Genomic DNA, 23,748 nt, shown 5'->3' with positions numbered 1-23,748 from the left:
GAGGTCTATATACCACACCACATGTCTCTACAGAGGTCTATATTCCACACCATGAGGAGTCATTATTAGTCATATAAAAGATTTATTTAGAGTCCTGGTCTGTACAGCGCAGCGTCTCATGAGGATTCTTCCTCTTCTTCGGGTTCCTCTCTTATATACACAATCAGAATATCAAAAATATAAAAAGGACCTTCCTATTTATAGCCCAAGTTCACCTAAAACAAAACAAAAAAATCAGCACAAGGGACACGACTTACCTTGCGTGAGATGTGTCCTTGTGGGGCCGTGTCCTCCTTTACCCAAAATCGAATTCCTTTGATACCCACCCTGCCATATAGAACTAATCAAGAATGCCGACGATGCCCGTTGTTTCTGCCCAGCTCATCCATTTATATAAGACGTTACTACAGCTTCCATGGATGAAAACTTGATCCACGAATGAGGGTAGGTGGATGAAAGACAGGCAGATGATTGAAAGCCCCCCCTCCATTTATAGACTCTCCCTCCAACAATGCTCCCCCACCTACCCACCCTGCCCTAATCTTCTGATGCAGCGAGGGTTAATAAAGCGATTTGAGAGTGCCCAACAAGCATTTGCCCGCCCTTTCCACCCAACTGCTCCATTCAAAAAAGCTGCTAGTAAAGCCTCCAGGAATGAAAAAGGATCCATGAATAGAGGAAGTGTGACCTTTCAATCATCTGCCTGCTCCCCCATTCATAGATTCAGTTTCATAGAAGCTACACCAAAACTTCTATGAATGGAGGGGAGGGGGGGGGGGCAGAAAAGGCCCAAGTATGCCTGCCCTTCCCACCCAGCTGCTCCATTCAAAGAAGCCGCTAGTAAAGCCTTCAGGAATGAAAAAGGATCTATGAATAGGGGAGGGGGACCTTAAAATTATCTGCCCCCCCCCCCATTCATAGAAGCTACAGCAAAACTTCTATGAATGGAGGGGGGGGGGCAGAAAAGGTAGCTATAGGCACTCTTGATCAGTGCCTGTCACAGCCCCTTAGTTCCAATAATCCCGACTGCACTGGAAGATTACGGAGGTGGGGGATGGGGATGCATAAGAAAACTGTGTCGAAATGAGGAGACAGCAGCACAAGGGACACATCTCAGTGAAGGTAAGTCATGTCCATTGTGCGGATTTTTTTTTGTTTTAGGTAAACTTCGGCTTTAATGCTCTTTAGCAGAAGGAGAGGAGCCAAGTGTATGTTGTTGTTAGGGAAGATCCATCAGAAGGATTCCCATCTTCCTGCAGCTTCTATATACATTTCTAATGGAGGTAGAGTGATAGTAGTGGTGCTGTGGGAGCTCAGTAAAGGTTGCCGAACCATGGGATCCATGTGAAAACAACTAGAAGAGCGCCAGATGGTTGTCTTAAGAGTACATAATCATTTATGGGTGGTAAAACTGAGACAACAGGAAGGTAAAAGGTCGACACATTTCAGGGGGCAACAGCCCCCCCTTTATCAGGGCTTATATGGAAAGATGGCGATAAAAACAAAAATCACCTGCAATGTGTTGTATGGCATCGGAAGGAAAATAGTCGCACTGGACAGGTTTTGGTGCAGCTTAGAGTTCTATAGGAAGCTTTGTCATCTTTCTATATAAGCCCTGATGAAGGGAGGTTGTTGGCCACCCAAAACGCGTTGATAATCTTTTACCTTCATGTTGTGTTGGTTTAACCATAAATAAAGGATTATGGAGTAAATTTCAACCACTCGGCTACAAAGGCGTTCCTCCCAACCACTCGGCTACAAAGGCGTTCCTCCCAACCACTCGGCTACAAAGGCGCTCCTCCCAACCACTCGGCTACAAAGGCGCTCCTCCCAACCACTCGGCTACAAAGGCGCTCCTCCCAACCACTCGGCTACAAGGCGCTCCTCCCAACCACTCGGCTACAAGGGGCTCCTCCCAACCACTCGGCTACAAGGCGCTCCTCCCAACCACTCGGCTACAAGGGGCTCCTCCCAACCACTCGGCTACAAGGCGCTCCTCCCAACCACTCGGCTACAAGGCGCTCCTCCCAACCACTCGGCTACAAGGCGCTCCTCCCAACCACTCGGCTACAAAGGCGCTCCTCTCAACCACTCGGCTACAAAGGCGCTCCTCTCAACCACTCGGCTACAAGGCGTTCCTCCCAAACCAATCGGCTACAAGGCTTTCCTCACCACCCTTTTGACCAGAAGATGCTGGCTCCAAAGGCTAAGGAAGAAAAATGGAGCAGCTAAACTTCAGAGTCCAAGGAACATTTATTGGTATCAGCCGATACAGAGAAAATGCACCTGCCCTGACACGTTTCACTCCAATTTTTGCATGTAGGAGAGGAATATCAGAATAGGCCCGGTACGGAAGTAGGTAAAGAAGAACTCAAGTGTAAAGTAAAAGCGTGGCACCCAGAAGAAGTCAAGGAGAAGATGCCAAGGTGGGACCTTGAGGATGTCGGACTGTTGGAAGTATAGGTACGTTTTGAGGATTTAGTTCTGCTTTAAAAAGAACCATTTGGCGCTCTTCTTGTTGCTTTCACTTGGATTTTCCAGTTGGGGTTGCTATTGCCTCCTTTGGCAGAGGCCTCTGATTTTGTGGTAGAACTGCCATGGTTAAGTCATCAAGTCCAACCAATAGCATTTGATTGAAGTCCAGCCCTACACATCTACCTTTTGTTTTAAACCATGGGATCTGGTAGAACAAAACTGAGTGGCATGTACATAGCCCACCCACTTCTACCAAAAGGCATTAAGAGGAAGTACTATTTAGGCCTCCAAAAGTCTGACTGACAGGTTCAGTTGTCCAACAATGGAATCTGCGGTTGTCAGAGGTATCTCTTTTCCAGCTTAAGAATCTTTCAACCCACAGCACTGCCATCCATGCAGGCTCCCAGCAAACGCTGCCTGAGATTATTATGGAAAATGTTCTGAACGTCCATGCGTTGCCTCCTGGGAGAATAGACTCTCCTACCAGATGTTCATCTACTTTAGAGCAGATTTTCCACCACTCTAATCCGGCTCCGTCACACACTGCTCCACTATCTCCCGGAGGTTGGGGTTCTCCATGGCCGCCGACACTCGCTCCTTGTCATTGATCTGCTTGTTAACTTGGAGAAAAAGATTCAAAATTACCAAGACATGACACATAATGAAGATACAAAATTCACAACAGATAACATGTCTAAATTATTTGGCCTTTTTAATTATCTTAAGAGTTGAGGTACAAGAAGATTCCTCCCTAGGCTTCAGATAACCCATGACCTTTGTTACATGACTTTGTCCAGAAATGCGGCAGTTGGAAGCCTCTTGCTTGAACCCCTGGGGGTTGGAGAAACGTAATTAGCCACTTCGCTTCCGGTAGGATGTACCCAAACGTCCTTGGGTTGACTGGTTATTCTGGGGCCAGGGCTGCAGCTGCAATCATGATCTCGGTATCAATCTTTTTAGCCGGTGATGTTCTAGATCAGGGATCCTCAACCTACGGCCCTCCAGCTGTTGTGGAACTACACATCCCATGAGGCATTGTAAAACTCAGATATTCACAGACATGACTAGGCATGATGGGAACTGTAGTTCCTGAACAACTGTAGGGCAATAGTTTGAAGACCCCTGTTCTAGAGTTACGATCTCATTTACATGTGGTTGAAGGAGTCGCCCCAGGGCCTTGGTTTGATCAGATACTTTAAAGGGCAGAGGAGAGATCTAGGGTCTAATAGACCCCAGATGTCTCAGTAGAGAGGACCTTTCACTGCCCAAAGCTATCACAAGGAATGTGTTCATCCCATGTGATAGCCAATAAAAGCCAAATAAATAAAATTAAATAAAAAACGTAAAAGGTCTACCTGTGCTCATGTAGGTAAGGGTTCCATTCACTATTTGCTGCTTCCAGGTAAATAGAGTAACCAAGATGTGCAGAGCACAAAGGTATAAGGATAAATTCCTTTAATAGGTTCAAAATAAACAAAAGTGTTTTCTGTGTTCTATATGCCCACTTCCTATAATTTGTACATACAGTGCCTTGCGAAAGTATTCGGCCCCCTTGAACATTGCGACCTTTTGCCACATTTTAGGCTTCAAACATAAAGATAAAAAACTATTTTTTTGTGAAGAATCAACAACAAGTGGGACACAATCATTAAGTGGAACGACATTTATTGGATATTTCAAACTTTTTTAACAAATAAAAAACTGAAAAATTGGGCATGCAAAATTATTCAGCCCCCTTAAGTTAATACTTTGTAGCGCCACCTTTTGCTGCGATTACAGCTGTAATTCGCTTGGGGTATGTCTCTATCAGTTTTGCACATCAAGAGACTGAAATTTTTGCCCATTCCTCCTTGCAAAACAGCTCGAGCTCAGTGAGGTTGGATGGAGAGCGTTTGTGAACAGCAGTTTTCAGTTCTTTCCACAGATTCTCGATTGGATTCAGGTCTGGACTTTGACTTGTCCATTCTAACACCTGGATATGTTTATTTGTGAACCATTCCATTGTAGATTTTGCTTTATGTTTTGGATCATTGTCTTGTTGGAAGACAAATCTCCGTCCCAGTCTCAGGTCTTTTGCAGACTCCATCAGGTTTTCTTCCAGAATGGTCCTGTATTTGGCTCCATCCATCTTCCCATCAATTTTAACCATCTTCCCTGTCCCTGCTGAAGAAAAGCAGGCCCAAACCATGATGCTGCCACCACCATGTTTGACAGTGGGGATGGTGTGTTCAGGGTGATGAGCTGTGTTGCTTTTACGCCAAACATAACGTTTTGCATTGTTGCCAAAAAGTTTGATTTTGGTTTCATCTGACCAGAGCACCTTCTTCCACATGTTTGGTGTCTCCCAGGTGGCTTGTGGTAAACTTTAAACAACACTTTTTTATGGATATCTTTAAGAAATGGCTTTCTTCTTGCCACTCTTCCATAAAGGACAGATTTGTGCAGTATACGACTGATTGTTGTCCTATGGACAGAGTCTCCCACCTCAGCTGTAGATCTCTGCAGTTCATCCAGAGTGATCATGGGCCTCTTGGCTGCATCTCTGATCAGTCTTCTCCTTGTATGAGCTGAAAGTTTAGAGGGACGGCCAGGTCTTCGTAGATTTGCAGTGGTCTGATACTCCTTCCATTTCAATATTATCGCTTCCACAGTGCTCCTTGGGATGTTTAAAGCTTGGAAAATCTTTTTGTATCCAAATCCGGCTTTAAACTTCTCCACAACAGTATCTCGGACCTGCCTGGTGTGTTCCTTGCTCTTCATGATGCTCTCTGCGCTTTATACGGACCTCTGAGACTATCACAGTGCAGGTGCATTTATACGGAGACTTGATTACACACAGGTGGATTCTATTTATCATCATTAGTCATTTAGGTCAACATTGGATCATTCAGAGATCCTCACTGAACTTCCGGAGAGAGTTTGCTGCACTGAAAGTAAAGGGGCTGAATAATTTTGCACGCCCAAATTTTCAGTTTTTTATTTGTTAACAAAGTTTGAAATATCCAATAAATTTCATTCCACTTCATGATTGTGTCCCACTTGTTGTTGATTCTTCACAAAAAATTACAGTTTTATATCTTTAGGTTTGAAGCCTGAAATGTGGCAAAAGGTCACAAAGTTCAAGGGGGCCGAATACTTTCGCAAGGCACTGTACTACACCAACACAATTGTAGCCATGGACTTTTTAACAGGCCTATAGATAAATGACACCAGTTTTAGTAAATCTACCCCAGGTTGTCTGCTGTGGGATGCTGCTTGGATACCCTGGATGACCTGATGTACCTTATGATCATTTATGTGAATATTATGAACTACCTTGGATCCTTTGCGGGCAACGTTATACCAATATTTTTAACTGCTAAAAAAATGGGAGAGTCACCCTTTTGGAAATTGGAACAACACAGGGCCGTAGGTATGGGGCGGTGTCCCTGGGTAGAAATTTATTGTTTTTCTGCCATTCACTGCTCTTTTGTGGCCACCTTTTGGAAAACAAATTTTAACATCAATTTGGTCCCAGCTGATCTTGCATATTTTTGGTTTTAGGAGTTTGGCTTCCATTCTATTGAAACCATTCACATGTGCTTCTGAAGAAGATTACTGGAAGTGTGTTGAGTCCACATGTGGATTGCTGGATGAAAAAATGTGTGAACCCTATAATGGACATGGTATTATATGGGATTTTGCATATAATAAATGTGGTGCCATCATCTATATGCCCATTTAAAAGGCCATGGTGCAATTGTGTTGGTGTAGTAGGTTCGAAATAAAATGCAACCTAATAAAGGTGCCCAAAAGGAGGTGTCCATCCAACTTATGTACATTGAACCACTCAACGATGGTTCAGTCCACAAAACAGTCCACTCAACAATGGTTCAGTCCACTCGGCTGTCCACTCAACGATGGTGCAGTCCACTCAACGATGGTGCAGTCCACTCGGCTGTCCACTTGACTGTCCACTGAATGATGGTTCAGTCCACTCAACGGTCAACTCAATGATGGTTCAGTCCACTCAGCGATAATACAGTCCACTCGGCTGTCCACTCAACGATGGTTCAGTCCAGAACTGAAGAAAAAAAAGGGGATTGTAGAAGGTGTGTGTGTAGAAACCTACCGGCCCTTAGTTTGCTATACTTACCCACCAGTCTGCTGACAAACCAAATAAACCTAACATAATAGGTTAAAAACTAACTAAAATTAACTAAACCCCTGTTTTTAACCTATTATGTTAGACAGGTTTATTTGGTTTGTCAGCAGACTGGTGGGTAAGTATAGCAAACTAAGGGCCGGTTGGTTTCTACACACACCTTCTTTAATCCCCTTTTTTTCTTCAGTTCTGTTATATACAGGGATGGAGACGCTGAGCAGTGCTCGCCGGTGTCTCATGTAAAGTCCCAAAACTGCCTAAATTTTCGATGGTTCAGTCCACTTGGCTGTCCACTCAACGATGGTTCAGTCCACTCGGCTGTCCACTAAACTATGGTTCAGTCCACTCGGCTGTCCACTCAACGATGGTTCAGTCCACTCGGCTGTCCACTCAACGATGGTTCAGTCCACTCGGCTGTCCACTCAACGATGGTTCAGTCCACTCGGCTGTCCACTCAACGATGGTTCAGTCCACTCGGCTGTCCACTCAACGATGGTTCAGTCCACTCGGCTGTCCACTCAACGATGGTTCAGTCCACTCGGCTGTCCACTCAACGATGGTTCAGTCCACTCGGCTGTCCACTCAACGATGGTTCAGTCCACTCGGCTGTCCACTCAACGATGGTTCAGTCCACTCGGCTGTCCACTCAACGATGGTTCAGTCCACTCGGCTGTCCACTCAACGATGGTTCAGTCCACTCGGCTGTCCACTCAACGATGGTTCAGTCCACTCGGCTGTCCACTCAACGATGGTTCAGTCCACTCGGCTGTCCACTCAACGATGGTTCAGTCCACTCGGCTGTCCACTCAATGATGGTTCAGTCCACTTGACTGTCCACTCAATGATGGCTCAGTCCACTCAAAATGGCTCAGTCTACTTAATGATGGTTCAATCCACTCAACAGTCCACTCAAATGTCTACTCAAAGATGGTTCATTCAACTCAATTGTCCACTCAAGGATAATTCAGTCCACTCAATTTCCAACTCATTGAGGGCTCAGTCCACTCAATTATGGTGCGGTCCACTCAATTATGGTGCGGTCCACTCAATTATGGTGCGGTCCACTCAATGATGGTTCCGTATACATTAGTTGGATGGACACCTCCTTATGGGCAACCTTTATTAGTTTGCTGGACACATCCATTTATTTCAGACATAATGAACATTTATTCTTATACCTCTGTGCGTCGAACATCTTGGCTTCTGTTGCTCTTCATTAATTAGACCCATTTGGCGGTGTAGGCTGCAGATGAACAGCGCCTTGGCATACAGACATCTGTGTGTTAAGTAAATACACTGACCACATTCTAGCAAAAGCAACAGATCTGTTGGTCCCAAAAGTGACCTTGGAACTTGCAGCTTAAAGGACAAATATGCTATCATGAAATACATTTTTAATTTTACTAATTATTTTACCATTCATCATATTAAAAACACCTATACAAAGGTCATCGGAAATGAAATTCTGATAAAGTGTTGTGCAGTTGGGTGTGTGCGTCTTTTCTGGCCAAATACCATAAACTGCACTTATTCTATGCAGCAGATATAAAGGAACAGCATAGTAACGCATTAACGTTTAATAGGAGGTTTCTGCGGGTTCTTTAAATATCCCCAATCTACAACAGACAAAGGTCTCAGGCTAAAGGTTATCTCTGCTCAGCTGCAGGTCTTGCGCCCCCCCCCCCCCCCCAGCTCTCTACACTCGTCTAGTAAAGCACAAACTCCTATCTCAAGTGCTGCATGCTGTTCCCTCTGCCCATTGCCCTGTTAGGAAAGGAAGCGGTTACTTACTGTCCTCCTCCGTCGAGTGCGTCCCTTCGGAAATATAGATCTCTAGCTGGAAAAAGCAGAAGGACATGAACTCACCCACTGCAGGAGATGGTGGGATCAAAACAAAAAAAGGCAAAAACCTTATGGCAGGTATAGGTCTGGCTCATTGTATTACACTGTTTTTGGAAGGATTACATGACATTAAATTTCCACAGAAAACCCTGGAAAACAAAATACAGGTCAGGACTTCACCAGAGTGTCTGAAAGAGCCTGGAATGCAGCAAACTTGCCAGACAACCCTGAGGTCCAAACGCCAGTGCCAGAACTGTGGGAGTGTGAAACCAGGATTTGTCATTTATTCCTCTTTTGCTTGCAATGTGCTAAATCCATCAGCACCTAACAGGTTAAATCAATGTGTAGGGATGGCATGCCACTCTCACAATGGGTTTTCCATTCATTATTATAGGGAGAACACTGCCACCTGGTGGCTGGTTAGAGCAACAGCAATGCCAACCGTATCTACACTGAACAAAATGATAAAACGCAACACTTTTGCTTTTGCCCCCATTTTTCAAGAGTTGAACTCAAAGATCTAAGACTTTTTATGTACACAAAAGACCGATTTCTCTCAAATATTGTTCACAAATCTGCGTTAGTGAGCGCTTCTCCTTTGCCAAGAAAATCCATCCACCTCACAGGTGTGGCATATCAAGATGCTGATTAGACAGCATGATTATTGCACAGGTGTGCCTTAGGCTGCCCACAATAAAAGGCCACTCTAAAATGTGCAGTTTTATCACACAGCACAATGCCACAGATGTCCCAAGTTTTGAGGGAGCGTGCAATTGGCATGCTGACTGCAGGAATGTCCACCAGAGCTGTTGCCCGTGAATTGAATGTTCATTTCTCTACCATAAGCCGTCTCCAAAGGCGTTTCCGAGAATTTGGCAGCACATCCAACCGGCCTCACAACCGCAGACCACGTGTAACCACACCAGCCCAGGACCTCCACATCCAGCATCTTCACCTCCAAGATGATCTGAGACCAGCCCAGGACCTCCACATCCAGCATCTTCACCTCCAAGATGGTCTGAGACCAACCACCCGGACATCTGCTGGAACAATCGGTTTGCATAACCAAAGAATTTCTGCACAAACTGTCAGAAACCGTCTCAGGGAAGCTCATCTGCATGCTTGTCGTCCTCATCGGGGTCTCCACCTGACTGCAGTTCATCGTCGTAACCCGTAAAATGTGCAGTTTTACTGTACTGGGGGGGGTCCAAAAACCAGTCAGTATCTGGTGTGACCACCATTTTCCTCATGCAGTGCAACACATCTCCTTGGCATAGAGTTGATCAGGTTGGTGATTGTGGCCTGTAGAATGTTGGTCCACTCCTCTTCAATGGCTGTGCGAAGTTGCTGGATATTGGCAGGACCTGGAACACGCTGTCGTATACGCCGATCCAGAGCATCCCAAACATGCTCAATGGGTGACATGTCCGGTGAGTATGCTGGCCATGCAAGAACTGGGATGTTTTCAGCTTCCAGGAATTGTGTACAGATCCTTGCACCATGGGGCCGCGCATTATCATGCTGCAATATGAGATGATGGTCGTGGATGAATGGCACAACAATGGGCCTCAGGATCTCCTCACCGTATCTCTGTGCATTCAAAATGCCATCAATAAAATGCACCTGTGTTCATTGTCCATAATATACACCTGCCCATACCATAACCCCACCGCCACCATGGGCCACTCCATCCACAACATACGCCTGCCCATACCATAACTCCTCCCCCACCATGGGCCACTCCATCCACAACGTACGCCTGCCCATACCATAACCCCACCGCCACCATGGGCCACTCCATCCACAACATACGCCTGCCCATACCATAACCCCTCCCCCACCATGGGCCACTCCATCCACAACGTACACCTGACCATACCATAACCCCACCGCCACCATGGGCCACTCCATTCACAACGTACACCTGCCCATACCATAACCCCAACGCCACCGTGGGCCACTCCATTCACAACGTACGCCTGCCCATACCATAACCCCACCACCGCCATGGGCCACTCCATTCACAACGTACACCTGCCCATACCATAACCCCACCACCGCCATGGGCCACTCCATTCACAACGTACGCCTGCCCATACCATAACCCCACCACCACCATGGGCCACTCCATCCACAACGTACACCTGCCCATATCATAACCCCACCACCACCATGGGCCACTCCATCCACAATGTACGCCTGCCCATACCATAACCCCACCGCCACCATGGGCCACTCCATCTACAACGTACGCCTGCCCATATCATAACCCCACCATGGGCCACTCCATCCACAACGTACACCTGCCCATACCATAACCCCACCGCCACCATGGGCCACTCCATCCACAACGTACGCCTGCCCATACCATAACCCCACCGCCACCATGGGCCACTCCATCCACAACGTACGCCTGCCCATACCATAACCCCACCACCACCACCATGGGCCACTCCATCCACAACGTACACCTGCCCATACCATAACCCCACCACCACCACCATGGGCCACTCCATCCACAACGTACGCCTGCCCATACCATAACCCCACCGCCACCATGGGCCACTCCATCCACAACGTACGCCTGCCCATACCATAACCCCACCGCCACCATGGGCCACTCCATCCACAACGTACGCCTGCCCATACCATAACCCCACCGCCACCATGGGCCACTCCATCCACAACGTACGCCTGCCCATACCATAACCCCACCGCCACCATGGGCCACTCCATCCACAACGTACGCCTGCCCATACCATAACCCCACCGCCACCATGGGCCACTCCATCCACATTGTTGACAGCAGCAAACCGCTCACCCACACAACGCCATACACGCTGTCTGCAATCTGCCCTGTACAGTAAAAACCGGGATTCATCCATGAAGAAAACACCTCTCCAAAGTACCAGACGCCATGCAATGTGAGCATTTGCCCACTCAAGTCGGTTACTATGACGAACTACAGTCAGGTGGAGACCACCGATGAGGACAACGAGCATGCAGATGAGCTTCCCTGAGACGGTTTCTGACAGTTTGTGCAGAAATTCTTTGGTTATGCAAACTGATTGTTGTAGCAGCTGTCCGGGTGGCTGGTCTCAGACCATCTTGGAGGTGAAGATGCTGGATGTGGAGGTCCTGGGCGGAGGTTGTGAGGCCGGTTAGATGTACTGCCAAATTCTTTGAAACGCCTTTGGAGACGGCCCTCAAAACTTGCCACATCTGTGGCATTGTGCTGTGTGATAAAACTGCACATTTTAGAGTGGCCTTTTATTGTGGCCAGCGTAAGGCACACCTGTGCAATAATCATGCTGTCCAATCAGCATCTTGATATGCCACACCTGTGAGGTGGATGGATTATCTCGGCAAAGGAGAAGTGATCACTAACACAGATTTACACAGATTTGTGAACAATATTTGAGAGAAATCGGCCTTTTGTGTATATAGAAAAAGTCTTAGATCTTTGAGTTCAGCTCATGAGAAATGGGGGCAAAAACAAAAGTGTTGCCTTTATAATTTTGTTCAGTGTGATTGTTAATGTATCTAAACCCAAAAAAATAAAATCATATTATTATTACTATACAGGATTTATGCAGCGTCAACAGTCTGCTCAGCGCTTTACCATATAATAGTGCAGTTTACCAATCCTTAAACTACATTCACATTTAGGTCCCATTCACACCTGAGCGCAAACTGCAGGCTGTTGCGCACGTTTACAAAATGCATGTTGTCTTTGTGTTGCAGTTTATCGTCAATGGCGCCCCAAACGCGGCAAGCAGATGGATGTTTTTCCGCAAGGAAAACGCTCGAAGCTCAAAAAGCAACATGAGCTACTTTGGCATGTTTGTCGCAAGTAAGGCAAGCCACTGAGACAACCGGAGTTGCCCTACACCTGTTGTGTGCGCAGCTGATTCAGAAAATGCTCAGGTGTGAATCTTTTATGTGAACATGCGCAAAATCACACCACATTTCCTATTACATGCATAGGGCAGCCCACTGATTTTGAAGCGCTGTCCTATGTGCGACAAACTAACTCATGCATCTTTTTGACCATGGTGCTTTGTGCCTTTTTTAACCGTGTTTTTCTGCACTTGATCCATGTTTTTATGGGACAAAAACACTTTTTTTTGCAACGTTTGGACTGTTCATTAACAGTAAACGGCGACGCAAATGCAACCGGCGTTTAAGCCCTTTGCGCTGATGTCACACAAATATGCTGCCCCACTGGACTGGGCTTTTTGCCATAGGGGAGCCTATTTGCTTTTCTCCCTATGTGCTGGGGGTGCGCTCCCAGCACAGAGACTGGGGGGTCTCACCATGAGCCCCCGTACCAACAATCGGAACCGGAACTCGAGATTCCGGGTCACCTGATCACAGTGATAGCCTCCGATTGGCTATCACAGTGATCAGCCACTGTAAAGCCCGCCCCAATGTTTTCGGTCTCTGTGAATAGATGACAGAGATACGTTGTATCTTGCTCTGTCCTTGCAGGGAGAGAAAAAAATAAAATGAAATAATAATAATAAAAAAAAATAAATACCTAGGTCAAGATTTGATCCAGGTCAGTGGCACAGATAGTGTTTAGGTCAAGGTCGGGGTCAAAAGTCAAGAGATCAAGGTCAGGGTCAGTATTTTTAGGACAGTTTTTCTTTTTAAATCAATATCAGGGTCGGTGTGTTTTGGGTAGGATAAAAAAATAAAATAATGAATAAATAAAAAAAAAATTAAAAAAAATGCGCACTATTGTTTCTGGGCTGTACTACAGGTACAAACAACAAATAACACATATTTGGTATTGCTGCAATCATTTGGAGCAAATAAATTTATTTTTGGGTTGTTATTTCGTGTTAGGTTCCAGTAGTAGCAAGAAATCTACAGCTATATTTTTTAAAAAAATGCCCTTTTTTTTTTTGTTTTTACTATTTTACTATTTTGGGCTAGTTTTCATTTGATAATAAAAAAAAAAACACAAAAAAAAAAAAAAAAAAAAAAACAACAGGAGAGATCCATTACCATTTACCACCAAATGGAAGATACATTGCATCTTTCTCTGCCCTTGCAGAAAGAGAAAAAAAATAATTGAAAAACAACATACCTAGATAAAGATTTGATCCAGGTCAGTGGCACAGATAGTGTTTGGGTCAAGGTCAGGGTCAAAAGTAAAGAGGTCAAGGTCAGTATTTTGACAGCTTTTTTTTTTTTTATTATTAGTGTCGGTGCATTTTAGGTAGGATAAAAAAAAAAAAATAAAAAAAAAAAATAAAAAAAAGTACACTGTTGTTTCTGGGCTGTACTACGGGTACAAACAACAAATGACACACATGTGGTATTGCTGCAATCATTCGGAGCAGAAAATTAATTTTTGGGTTGTTCTTTCGTGGTAGTAGCAAGAAATATACAGCTACATTTTTAAAAAAATGCTTTTTTTTTTTCTCACTATTTTGGGCTAGTTTTCATTTCATAATAAAAAAACAAACACACACAAAAAAAAAAAAAATAAAAAAAACAGGAGAGATCAATTAATTTATCACCAAATGGAAGATACATTGTATCTTTCTCTGCCCTTGCAGAAAGAAAAAAATAATTGAAAAAAAAAATAAAAAAAATACCTAGATCAAGGTTTGATCTAGGTCAGTGGCACAATTAGTGTTTGGGTCAGGGTCAGTATTTTTTTTTTAAATTAGTATCAGTGTCAGAAAGAAAGATATCTGTATGTATATCACAGAGCACCCCGGAAGGTATATATATATAGATAGATAGATAGATAGATAGATAGATAGATAGATAGGAGATTATTATATATATATATATATATATATATATATATATATATATATATATATTTTATCACAGAACACCCTGGAAGATTTCTGCTAGTACAGCGCATCCGGAAAGTATTCACAGCGCTTCACTTTTTCCACATTTTATGTTACAGCCTTATTCCAAAATTGATTAAATTCATTATTTTCCTCAAAATTCTACAAACAATCCCCCATAATGACAACGTGAAAGAAGTTTGTTTGAAATTTTTGCAAACTCATTAAAAAAAAATAAAGATCACAGCCTTTGCCATGACACTCAAAACTGAGCTCAGGTGCATCCTGTTTCCACCAATCATCCTTGAGATGTTTCTACAACTTGATTGGAGTCCCCCTGTGGTAAATTCAGTTGACTGGAGATGATTTGGAAAGGCACACACCTGTCTATAGAAGGTCCCACAGTTAACAGTGCATGCCAGCACAAACCAAGCCATGAAGTGCAAGGAATTGTCTGTAGACCTCTGAGACAGGATTGTATGGAGGTATAGATGTGTGGAAGGGTACAGAAACATTTCTGTAGCATTGAAGGTCCCAATGAGCACAGTGGCCTCCATCATCTGTAAATGGAAGATGTTTGGAACCACCAGGACTCTTCCTAGACCGGGCCGCATGGCCAATCTGAGCGATCGGGGGAGGAGGGCCTTAGTCAGGGAGGTGACCAAGAACCCAACAGTCACTCTGACAGAGCTCCAGTGTTTCTCTGTGGAGAGAGAAGAACCTTCCAGAAGAACAACCATCTCTGCAGCACTCCACCAATCAGGCCTGTATGGTAGAGTGGCCAGACGGAAGCCACTCCTCAGTAAAAGACACATGACAGCCCACCTGGGGTTTGCCAAAAGGCACCTGAAGGACTCTCAGACCATGAGAAACAAAATTCTCTGCTCTGATGAAACAAAGATTGAACTCTTTGGCGTGAATGTCAAGCGTCATGTCTGGAGGAAACCAGGCACCGCTCATCACCTGGCCAATACCATCCCTACAGTGAAGCATGGCGGTGGCAACATCATGCTGTGGGGATGTTTTTCAGTGGCAGGAACTGGGAGACTAGTCAGGATGGAGGGAAAGATGAATGCAGCAATGTACAGAGACATCCTTGATGAAAATCTGCTGCAGAGCGCTCTGGACCTCAGACTGGGGCGAAGGTTCATCTTCCAACAGGACAACGACCCTAAGCACACAGCCAAGATAACAAAGGAGTGGCTATGGGACAACTCTGTGAATGTCCTTGAGTGGCCCAGCCAGAGCCCAGACTTGAACCCGATTGAACATCTCTGGAGAGATCTGAAAATGGCTGTGCACCGACGCTCCCCATCCAACCTGATGGAGCTTGAGAGGTCCTGCAAAGAAGAATGGGAGAAACTGCCCAAAAATAGGAGTGCCAAGCTTGTAGCATCATACTCAAAAATACTTGAGGCTGTATTTGGTGCCAAAGGAGCTTCACCAAAGTATTGAGCAAAGGGTGTGAATACTTATGTACATGGGATTTATTTATTTTTTTATAAATTTGTAAAGATTTTAAAAATTTTTTCACGTTGTCATTATGGGGTGTTGTTTGTAGAATTTTGAGGAAAATAATGAATTTAATCTATTTTGGAATAAGGCTGTAACATAACAAAATACTGAAAAAGTGAAGCGCTGTGAATACTTTCCGGATGCTCTGTAGATTATTCATCATAGAACCCTCATCTCTGAAATAGAAACTAAACCCCGGACTTGGTGTCAGCTGACCTGGAGAAAATCCTTGCAGGCACTGAGTGAGTGAAGACCTCGTGGAAAGACTTCCATAAAGAAAGCAGAATCCTCCTACTGAGGCTGCAGTCACACCCGAGCGCAGCGCCTTGGAGCGTTTTCCCGGCGTTGTAATGCCCGATTTTGGCACATTTTTATGCAACACTTTTGAGCTTTGGTGGATTTTTTTTTTTAAATTAGAAAAAACTCCAGAATTTTTTTGAACTTCAAGTGTTTGTAAAGTTTTGTTTTTTTTAAAAAAATAAATAAATACAATATAACAAACATGTTATACTTACCTCCTCTGTGTAATTGTTTTGCACAGAGCAGCCTGGATCCTCCTCTTCTCAGGTCCCTCTTTGCTGCCCCTGGCTTCTCCCTCCTGTTGAGTGCCCCCACAGTAAGCAGCTTTCTATTGGGGGCACCTGAGCAGAGCAGCAGCTCCATGTGTCCATTCAGACAGAGAGCTGCAGTTGCGCCCCCCCCCCCTCCCCAACGATTGGCTAGCTGACTTTGACTGACAGCAGTGGGAGCCAATGGCGCTGCTGCTGTGTTTCAGCCAATTTGGACGGAGAGTCCCGGACAGCCGAGGGACTCATGGACATCGCTGGATAGAGTTGGGACTCTGGTAAGTATTAGGGGGACTGCTGCACACAGAAGGCTTGTTATCCTAATGCATAGAATGCACCTTCTGACTTTACAACTCCTTTTAGGCCAGAGAAGAATTCATTTTTTTCTTCTCCAGCGTTTTGGAGCTTCAAGCTTCCAGCAAGGTGTGAATGGGGTCTAAAAGAGAATACACTATAGAGAGAACACACCAGAGAGAGAGAGAGAACACACCAGAGAGAGAGAGAGAGAACACACCAGAGAGAGAGAGAGAACACACCAGAGAGAGAGAGAACACACCAGAGAGAGAGAGAACACACCAGAGAGAGAGAGAGAGAGAGAGAGAGAGAGAACACACCAGAGAGAGAGAGAGAGAGAGAGAGAGAGAGAGAGAGAGAGAACACACCAGAGAGAGAGAACACACCAGAGAGAGAGAGAACACACCAGAGAGAGAGAACACACCAGAGAGAGAGAGAACACACCAGAGAGAGAGAGAACACACCAGAGAGAGAGAGAGAACACACCAGAGAGAGAGAACACACCAGAGAGAGAGAGAGAACACACCAGAGAGAGAATACACTATAGAGAGAACACCAGAGAGAGAATACACCATAGAGAGAACACCAGAGAGAGAGAGAATACACTATAGATCAGTGATGGTGAACCTTGGTACCCCAGATGTTTTGGAACTACATGTCCCATGATGCTCAGCATCACTGCAGAGTGCATGAGCATCATGGGAAATGTAGTTCCAAAACATCTGGGGTGCCAAGGTTCACCATCACTGCTATAGATAGAACACACCAAAGAGAGAACACCAGAGAGAGATCATCCACTATAGAAAGAACACTATAGAGAGAACACACCAGAGAGAGAACACACCAGAGAGAGAACACACCAGAGAGAGAACACACCAGAGAGAGAACACACCAGAGAGAGAACACACCAGAGAGAGAACACACCAGAGAGAGAACACACCAGAGAGAGAACACACCAGAGAGAGAACACACCAGAGAGAGAACACACCAGAGAGAGAACACACCAGAGAGAGAACACACCAGAGAGAGAACACACCAGAGAGAGAACACACCAGAGAGAGAACACACCAGAGAGAGAACACACCAGAGAGAGAACACACCAGAGAGAGAACACACCAGAGAGAGAATACACCATAGAGAGAACACACCAGAGAGCGAGAACACACCAGAGAGCGAGAACACACCAGAGAGAGAACACACCAGAGAGAGAACACACCAGAGAGAGAACACACCAGAGAGCGAGAACACACCAGAGAGAGAACACACCAGAGAGAGAATACACCAGAGAGAGAATACACCAGAGAGAGAATACACCAGAGAGAGAATACACCAGAGAGAGAATACACCAGAGAGAGAATACACCAGAGAGAGAACACACCAGAGAGCGAGAACACACCAGAGAGCGAGAACACACCAGAGAGCGAGAACACACCAGAGAGAGAATACACCAGAGAGAGAATACACCAGAGAGCGAATACACCAGAGAGCGAGAACACACCAGAGAGAGAACACACCAGAGAGAGAATACACCAGAGAATACACCAGAGAATACACCAGAGAGAGAACACACCAGAGAGAGAACACACCAGAGAGAGAACACACCAGAGAGAGAACACACCAGAGAGAGAACACACCAGAGAGAGAACACACCAGAGAGAGAATACACCAGAGAATACACCAGAGAGAGAATACACCAGAGAGAGAATACACCAGAGAGAGAATACACCAGAGAGAGAACACACCAGAGAGAGAACACACCAGAGAGAGAACACACCAGAGAGAGAACACACCAGAGAGAGAATACACCATAGAGAGAACACACCAGAGAGCGAGAACACACCAGAGAGCGAGAACACACCAGAGAGAGAACACACCAGAGAGAGAACACACCAGAGAGAGAACACACCAGAGAGCGAGAACACACCAGAGAGAGAACACACCAGAGAGAGAATACACCAGAGAGAGAATACACCAGAGAGAGAATACACCAGAGAGAGAATACACCAGAGAGAGAATACACCAGAGAGAGAATACACCAGAGAGAGAACACACCAGAGAGCGAGAACACACCAGAGAGCGAGAACACACCAGAGAGAGAACACACCAGAGAGAGAACACACCAGAGAGAGAACACACCAGAGAGCGAGAACACACCAGAGAGAGAACACACCAGAGAGAGAATACACCAGAGAGAGAATACACCAGAGAGAGAATACACCAGAGAGAGAATACACCAGAGAGAGAATACACCAGAGAGAGAATACACCAGAGAGAGAACACACCAGAGAGCGAGAACACACCAGAGAGCGAGAACACACCAGAGAGCGAGAACACACCAGAGAGAGAATACACCAGAGAGAGAATACACCAGAGAGCGAATACACCAGAGAGCGAGAACACACCAGAGAGAGAACACACCAGAGAGAGAATACACCAGAGAATACACCAGAGAATACACCAGAGAGAGAACACACCAGAGAGAGAACACACCAGAGAGAGAACACACCAGAGAGAGAACACACCAGAGAGAGAACACACCAGAGAGAGAACACACCAGAGAGAGAACACACCAGAGAGAGAACACACCAGAGAGAGAACACACCAGAGAGAGAATACACCAGAGAGAGAATACACCAGAGAGCGAGAACACACCATAGAGAGAACACACCAGAGAGAGAATACACCAGAGAGAGAATACACCAGAGAGAGAATACACCAGAGAGAGAATACACCAGAGAGAGAATACACCAGAGAGAGAACACACCAGAGAGAGAACACACCAGAGAGAGAACACACCAGAGAGAGAACACACCAGAGAGAGAATACACCATAGAGAGAACACACCAGAGAGCGAGAACACACCAGAGAGCGAGAACACACCAGAGAGAGAACACACCAGAGAGAGAACACACCAGAGAGAGAACACACCAGAGAGCGAGAACACACCAGAGAGAGAACACACCAGAGAGAGAATACACCAGAGAGAGAATACACCAGAGAGAGAATACACCAGAGAGAGAATACACCAGAGAGAGAATACACCAGAGAGAGAATACACCAGAGAGAGAACACACCAGAGAGCGAGAACACACCAGAGAGCGAGAACACACCAGAGAGCGAGAACACACCAGAGAGAGAATACACCAGAGAGAGAATACACCAGAGAGCGAATACACCAGAGAGCGAGAACACACCAGAGAGAGAACACACCAGAGAGAGAATACACCAGAGAATACACCAGAGAATACACCAGAGAGAGAACACACCAGAGAGAGAACACACCAGAGAGAGAACACACCAGAGAGAGAACACACCAGAGAGAGAACACACCAGAGAGAGAACACACCAGAGAGAGAATACACCAGAGAATACACCAGAGAGAGAACACACCAGAGAGAGAACACACCAGAGAGAGAATACACCAGAGAGAGAACACACCATAGAGAGAACACACCAGAGAGCGAGAACACACCAGAGAGCGAGAACACACCAGAGAGAGAACACACCAGAGAGAGAATACACCAGAGAGAGAACACACCAGAGAGAGAACACACCAGAGAGAGAACACACCAGAGAGAGAACACACCAGAGAGAGAACACACCAGAGAGAGAATACACCAGAGAATACACCAGAGAGCGAGAACACACCAGAGAGAGAATACACCAGAGAGAGAATACACCAGAGAGAGAATACACCAGAGAGAGAATACACCAGAGAGAGAATACACCAGAGAGAGAATACACCAGAGAGAGAACACACCAGAGAGAGAACACACCAGAGAGAGAACACACCATAGAGAGAACACACCAGAGAGAGAACACACCAGAGAGCGAGAACACACCAGAGAGAACACACCAGAGAGAACACACCAGAGAGAGAACACACCAGAGAGAGAACACACCAGAGAGAGAACACACCAGAGAGAGAACACACCAGAGAGAGAATACACCAGAGAGAGAACACACCAGAGAGAGAATACACCAGAGAGAGAATACACCAGAGAGAGAATACACCAGAGAGCGAGAACACACCAGAGAGAGAACACACCAGAGAGAGAATACACCAGAGAGAGAATACACCAGAGAGAGAATACACCAGAGAATACACCAGAGAGAGAATACACCAGAGAGAGAATACACCAGAGAGAGAATACACCAGAGAGAGAACACACCAGAGAGAGAACACACCAGAGAGAGAACACACCATAGAGAGAACACACCAGAGAGAGAACACACCAGAGAGCGAGAACACACCAGAGAGAACACACCAGAGAGAACACACCAGAGAGAGAACACACCAGAGAGAGAACACACCAGAGAGAGAACACACCAGAGAGAGAACACACCAGAGAGAGAATACACCAGAGAGAGAACACACCAGAGAGAGAATACACCAGAGAGAGAATACACCAGAGAGAGAATACACCAGAGAGCGAGAACACACCAGAGAGAGAATACACCAGAGAGCGAGAACACACCAGAGAGCGAGAACACACCAGAGAGAGAACACACCAGAGAGAGAATACACCAGAGAGAGAACACACCAGAGAGAGAATACACCATAGAGAGAACACACCAGAGAGCGAGAACACACCAGAGAGCGAGAACACACCAGAGAGAGAACACACCAGAGAGAGAACACACCAGAGAGAGAACACACCAGAGAGCGAGAACACACCAGAGAGAGAACACACCAGAGAGAGAACACACCAGAGAGAGAATACACCAGAGAGAGAATACACCAGAGAGAGAATACACCAGAGAGAGAATACACCAGAGAGAGAACACACCAGAGAGCGAGAACACACCAGAGAGCGAGAACACACCAGAGAGCGAGAACACACCAGAGAGAGAATACACCAGAGAGAGAATACACCAGAGAGCGAATACACCAGAGAGCGAGAACACACCAGAGAGAGAACACACCAGAGAGAGAATACACCAGAGAATACACCAGAGAATACACCAGAGAGAGAACACACCAGAGAGAGAACACACCAGAGAGAGAACACACCAGAGAGAGAACACACCAGAGAGAGAACACACCAGAGAGAGAATACACCAGAGAATACACCAGAGAGAGAACACACCAGAGAGAGAACACACCAGAGAGAGAATACACCAGAGAGAGAACACACCATAGAGAGAACACACCAGAGAGCGAGAACACACCAGAGAGCGAACACACCAGAGAGAGAACACACCAGAGAGAGAACACACCAGAGAGAGAACACACCAGAGAGAGAACACACCAGAGAGAGAACACACCAGAGAGAGAATACACCAGAGAGAGAATACACCAGAGAGAGAATACACCAGAGAGAGAATACACCAGAGAGAGAACACACCAGAGAGAGAACACACCAGAGAGAGAACACACCAGAGAGAGAACACACCAGAGAGAGAACACACCAGAGAGAGAACACACCAGAGAGAGAATACACCAGAGAATACACCAGAGAGCGAGAACACACCAGAGAGAGAATACACCAGAGAGAGAATACACCAGAGAGAGAATACACCAGAGAGAGAATACACCAGAGAGAGAATACACCAGAGAGAGAACACACCATAGAGAGAACACACCAGAGAGAGAACACACCAGAGAGCGAGAACACACCAGAGAGAACACACCAGAGAGAGAACACACCAGAGAGAGAACACACCAGAGAGAGAACACACCAGAGAGAGAATACACCAGAGAGAGAACACACCAGAGAGAGAATACACCAGAGAGAGAATACACCAGAGAGAGAATACACCAGAGAGCGAGAATACACCAGAGAGCGAGAACACACCAGAGAGCGAGAACACACCAGAGAGCGAGAACACACCAGAGAGAGAGAGAACACACCAGAGAGCGAGAACACACCAGAGAGAGAATACACCAGAGAGAGAATACACCAGAGAGAGAATACACCAGAGAGAGAACACACCAGAGAGAGAATACACCAGAGAGCGAGAACACACCAGAGAGAGAATACACCAGAGAGAGAATACACCAGAGAGAGAATACACCAGAGAGAGAATACACCAGAGAGAGAATTCTATGCCTTACCTTGTGCTTAAAAGACAAACATCTTTGCAGCTTGACCCTCAGACACAGACCTATCGGAAGATACAGATTACCATCAGGGATCTCCTCATTTATCCAATGCAGCAACAAACTCACTTTATAGAAGATACAAATTATACAACCGAGAAATTATAACTGACCTCCAGGTATGATGGGTATTGTATAGATAAGCCTTTTTCAACCAGTGTGCCCAGTCACCCAGGGGTGCCTTGGCAAAATGGCTAAAAATTGCCAAAAATAGTTTTTTAAAAAAAGTTTTCATTGTGCACAATTACAACCTTCTACCTGCCAACCTCCTAACGACCAATGGCATCATCAGTTGATAAGGAGGATGTCAGTCGCCTGCATAGCATCCTTGTTTGACCCTCCCTTGCCCCTCACATTAGCTGAATGATAGAGAAAAACTGAGGGAGAAGAGAAACATTGGAATACTAGTCAGTACCAGTTTACAAAAGTGTATTTGCTTTGGAAGAATTTCTAATGTTGGGTGTCCTACTTGGACTTGTGGATGTTGCTGCATCATGTAAGACTATTTGAATCGTTTTAACATTTTAGAATGGGGTGCCCTGAGACTGTCCATCATTTTTAAAGGGTGCCTTGACTGATAAAAGGTTGAGAAACACTGGTATAGTTACAGACATTCCTGAGGAAATCTGCTGCCCTCTGCTGGCAGAAGGTTGTCAATGGGAAGAAGGTTTCCCTTCCAACATGACAATAAGCCAAAGCCCACAGGATGGCACCGAAACCAAAAATGACAGTTTTTTAATACAATTGTATTGTATTCGACTTTGTAATTATTATCATCAATTTAAATGAATATGAATTTATTGTCGGCCATTATCGGCACCTTTAGTGCAAGAAAAGCTCAAGAAAAATGCACCCCTTTAAATGTTTTGTCCTCACACGGGTGCGTTGCACTTCCATTGTGGTGTTAAAAATCTTGCTTGCTGCCTTCTCGGTTAAAAAAACAAAAAACGCATCTCCCTGTTAAAAACGCAGCAAGAACGCATCAATAATGCA

General features: G+C 45.5%; 1 protein-coding gene across 1 annotated transcript in view; it reads right to left on the bottom strand.

The window, feature by feature from the left end:
- Nucleotides 1-2,850: 2,850 nt before the first annotated feature.
- Nucleotides 2,851-23,748, bottom strand: part of CIAO2A (cytosolic iron-sulfur assembly component 2A) — a 34,733-nt gene continuing 13,835 nt past the window's right edge. Inside the window, exons 3-5 of the mRNA XM_082253042.1 lie at nucleotides 22,711-22,760; nucleotides 8,411-8,456; nucleotides 2,851-3,095 (exon numbers count right to left, since the gene is read on the bottom strand). Coding sequence (XP_082109168.1) covers nucleotides 2,998-3,095; nucleotides 8,411-8,456; nucleotides 22,711-22,760 — 194 coding nt within the window. The 3' untranslated portion in view covers nucleotides 2,851-2,997. The remainder of the gene's footprint in view (nucleotides 3,096-8,410; nucleotides 8,457-22,710; nucleotides 22,761-23,748) is intronic.

Source organism: Pelophylax lessonae (assembly GCF_965119305.1).
Source record: "Pelophylax lessonae genome assembly, chromosome: 4".
Taxonomy (NCBI): domain Eukaryota; kingdom Metazoa; phylum Chordata; class Amphibia; order Anura; family Ranidae; genus Pelophylax; species Pelophylax lessonae.
This window is presented reverse-complemented; position numbering and strand designations above follow the sequence as displayed.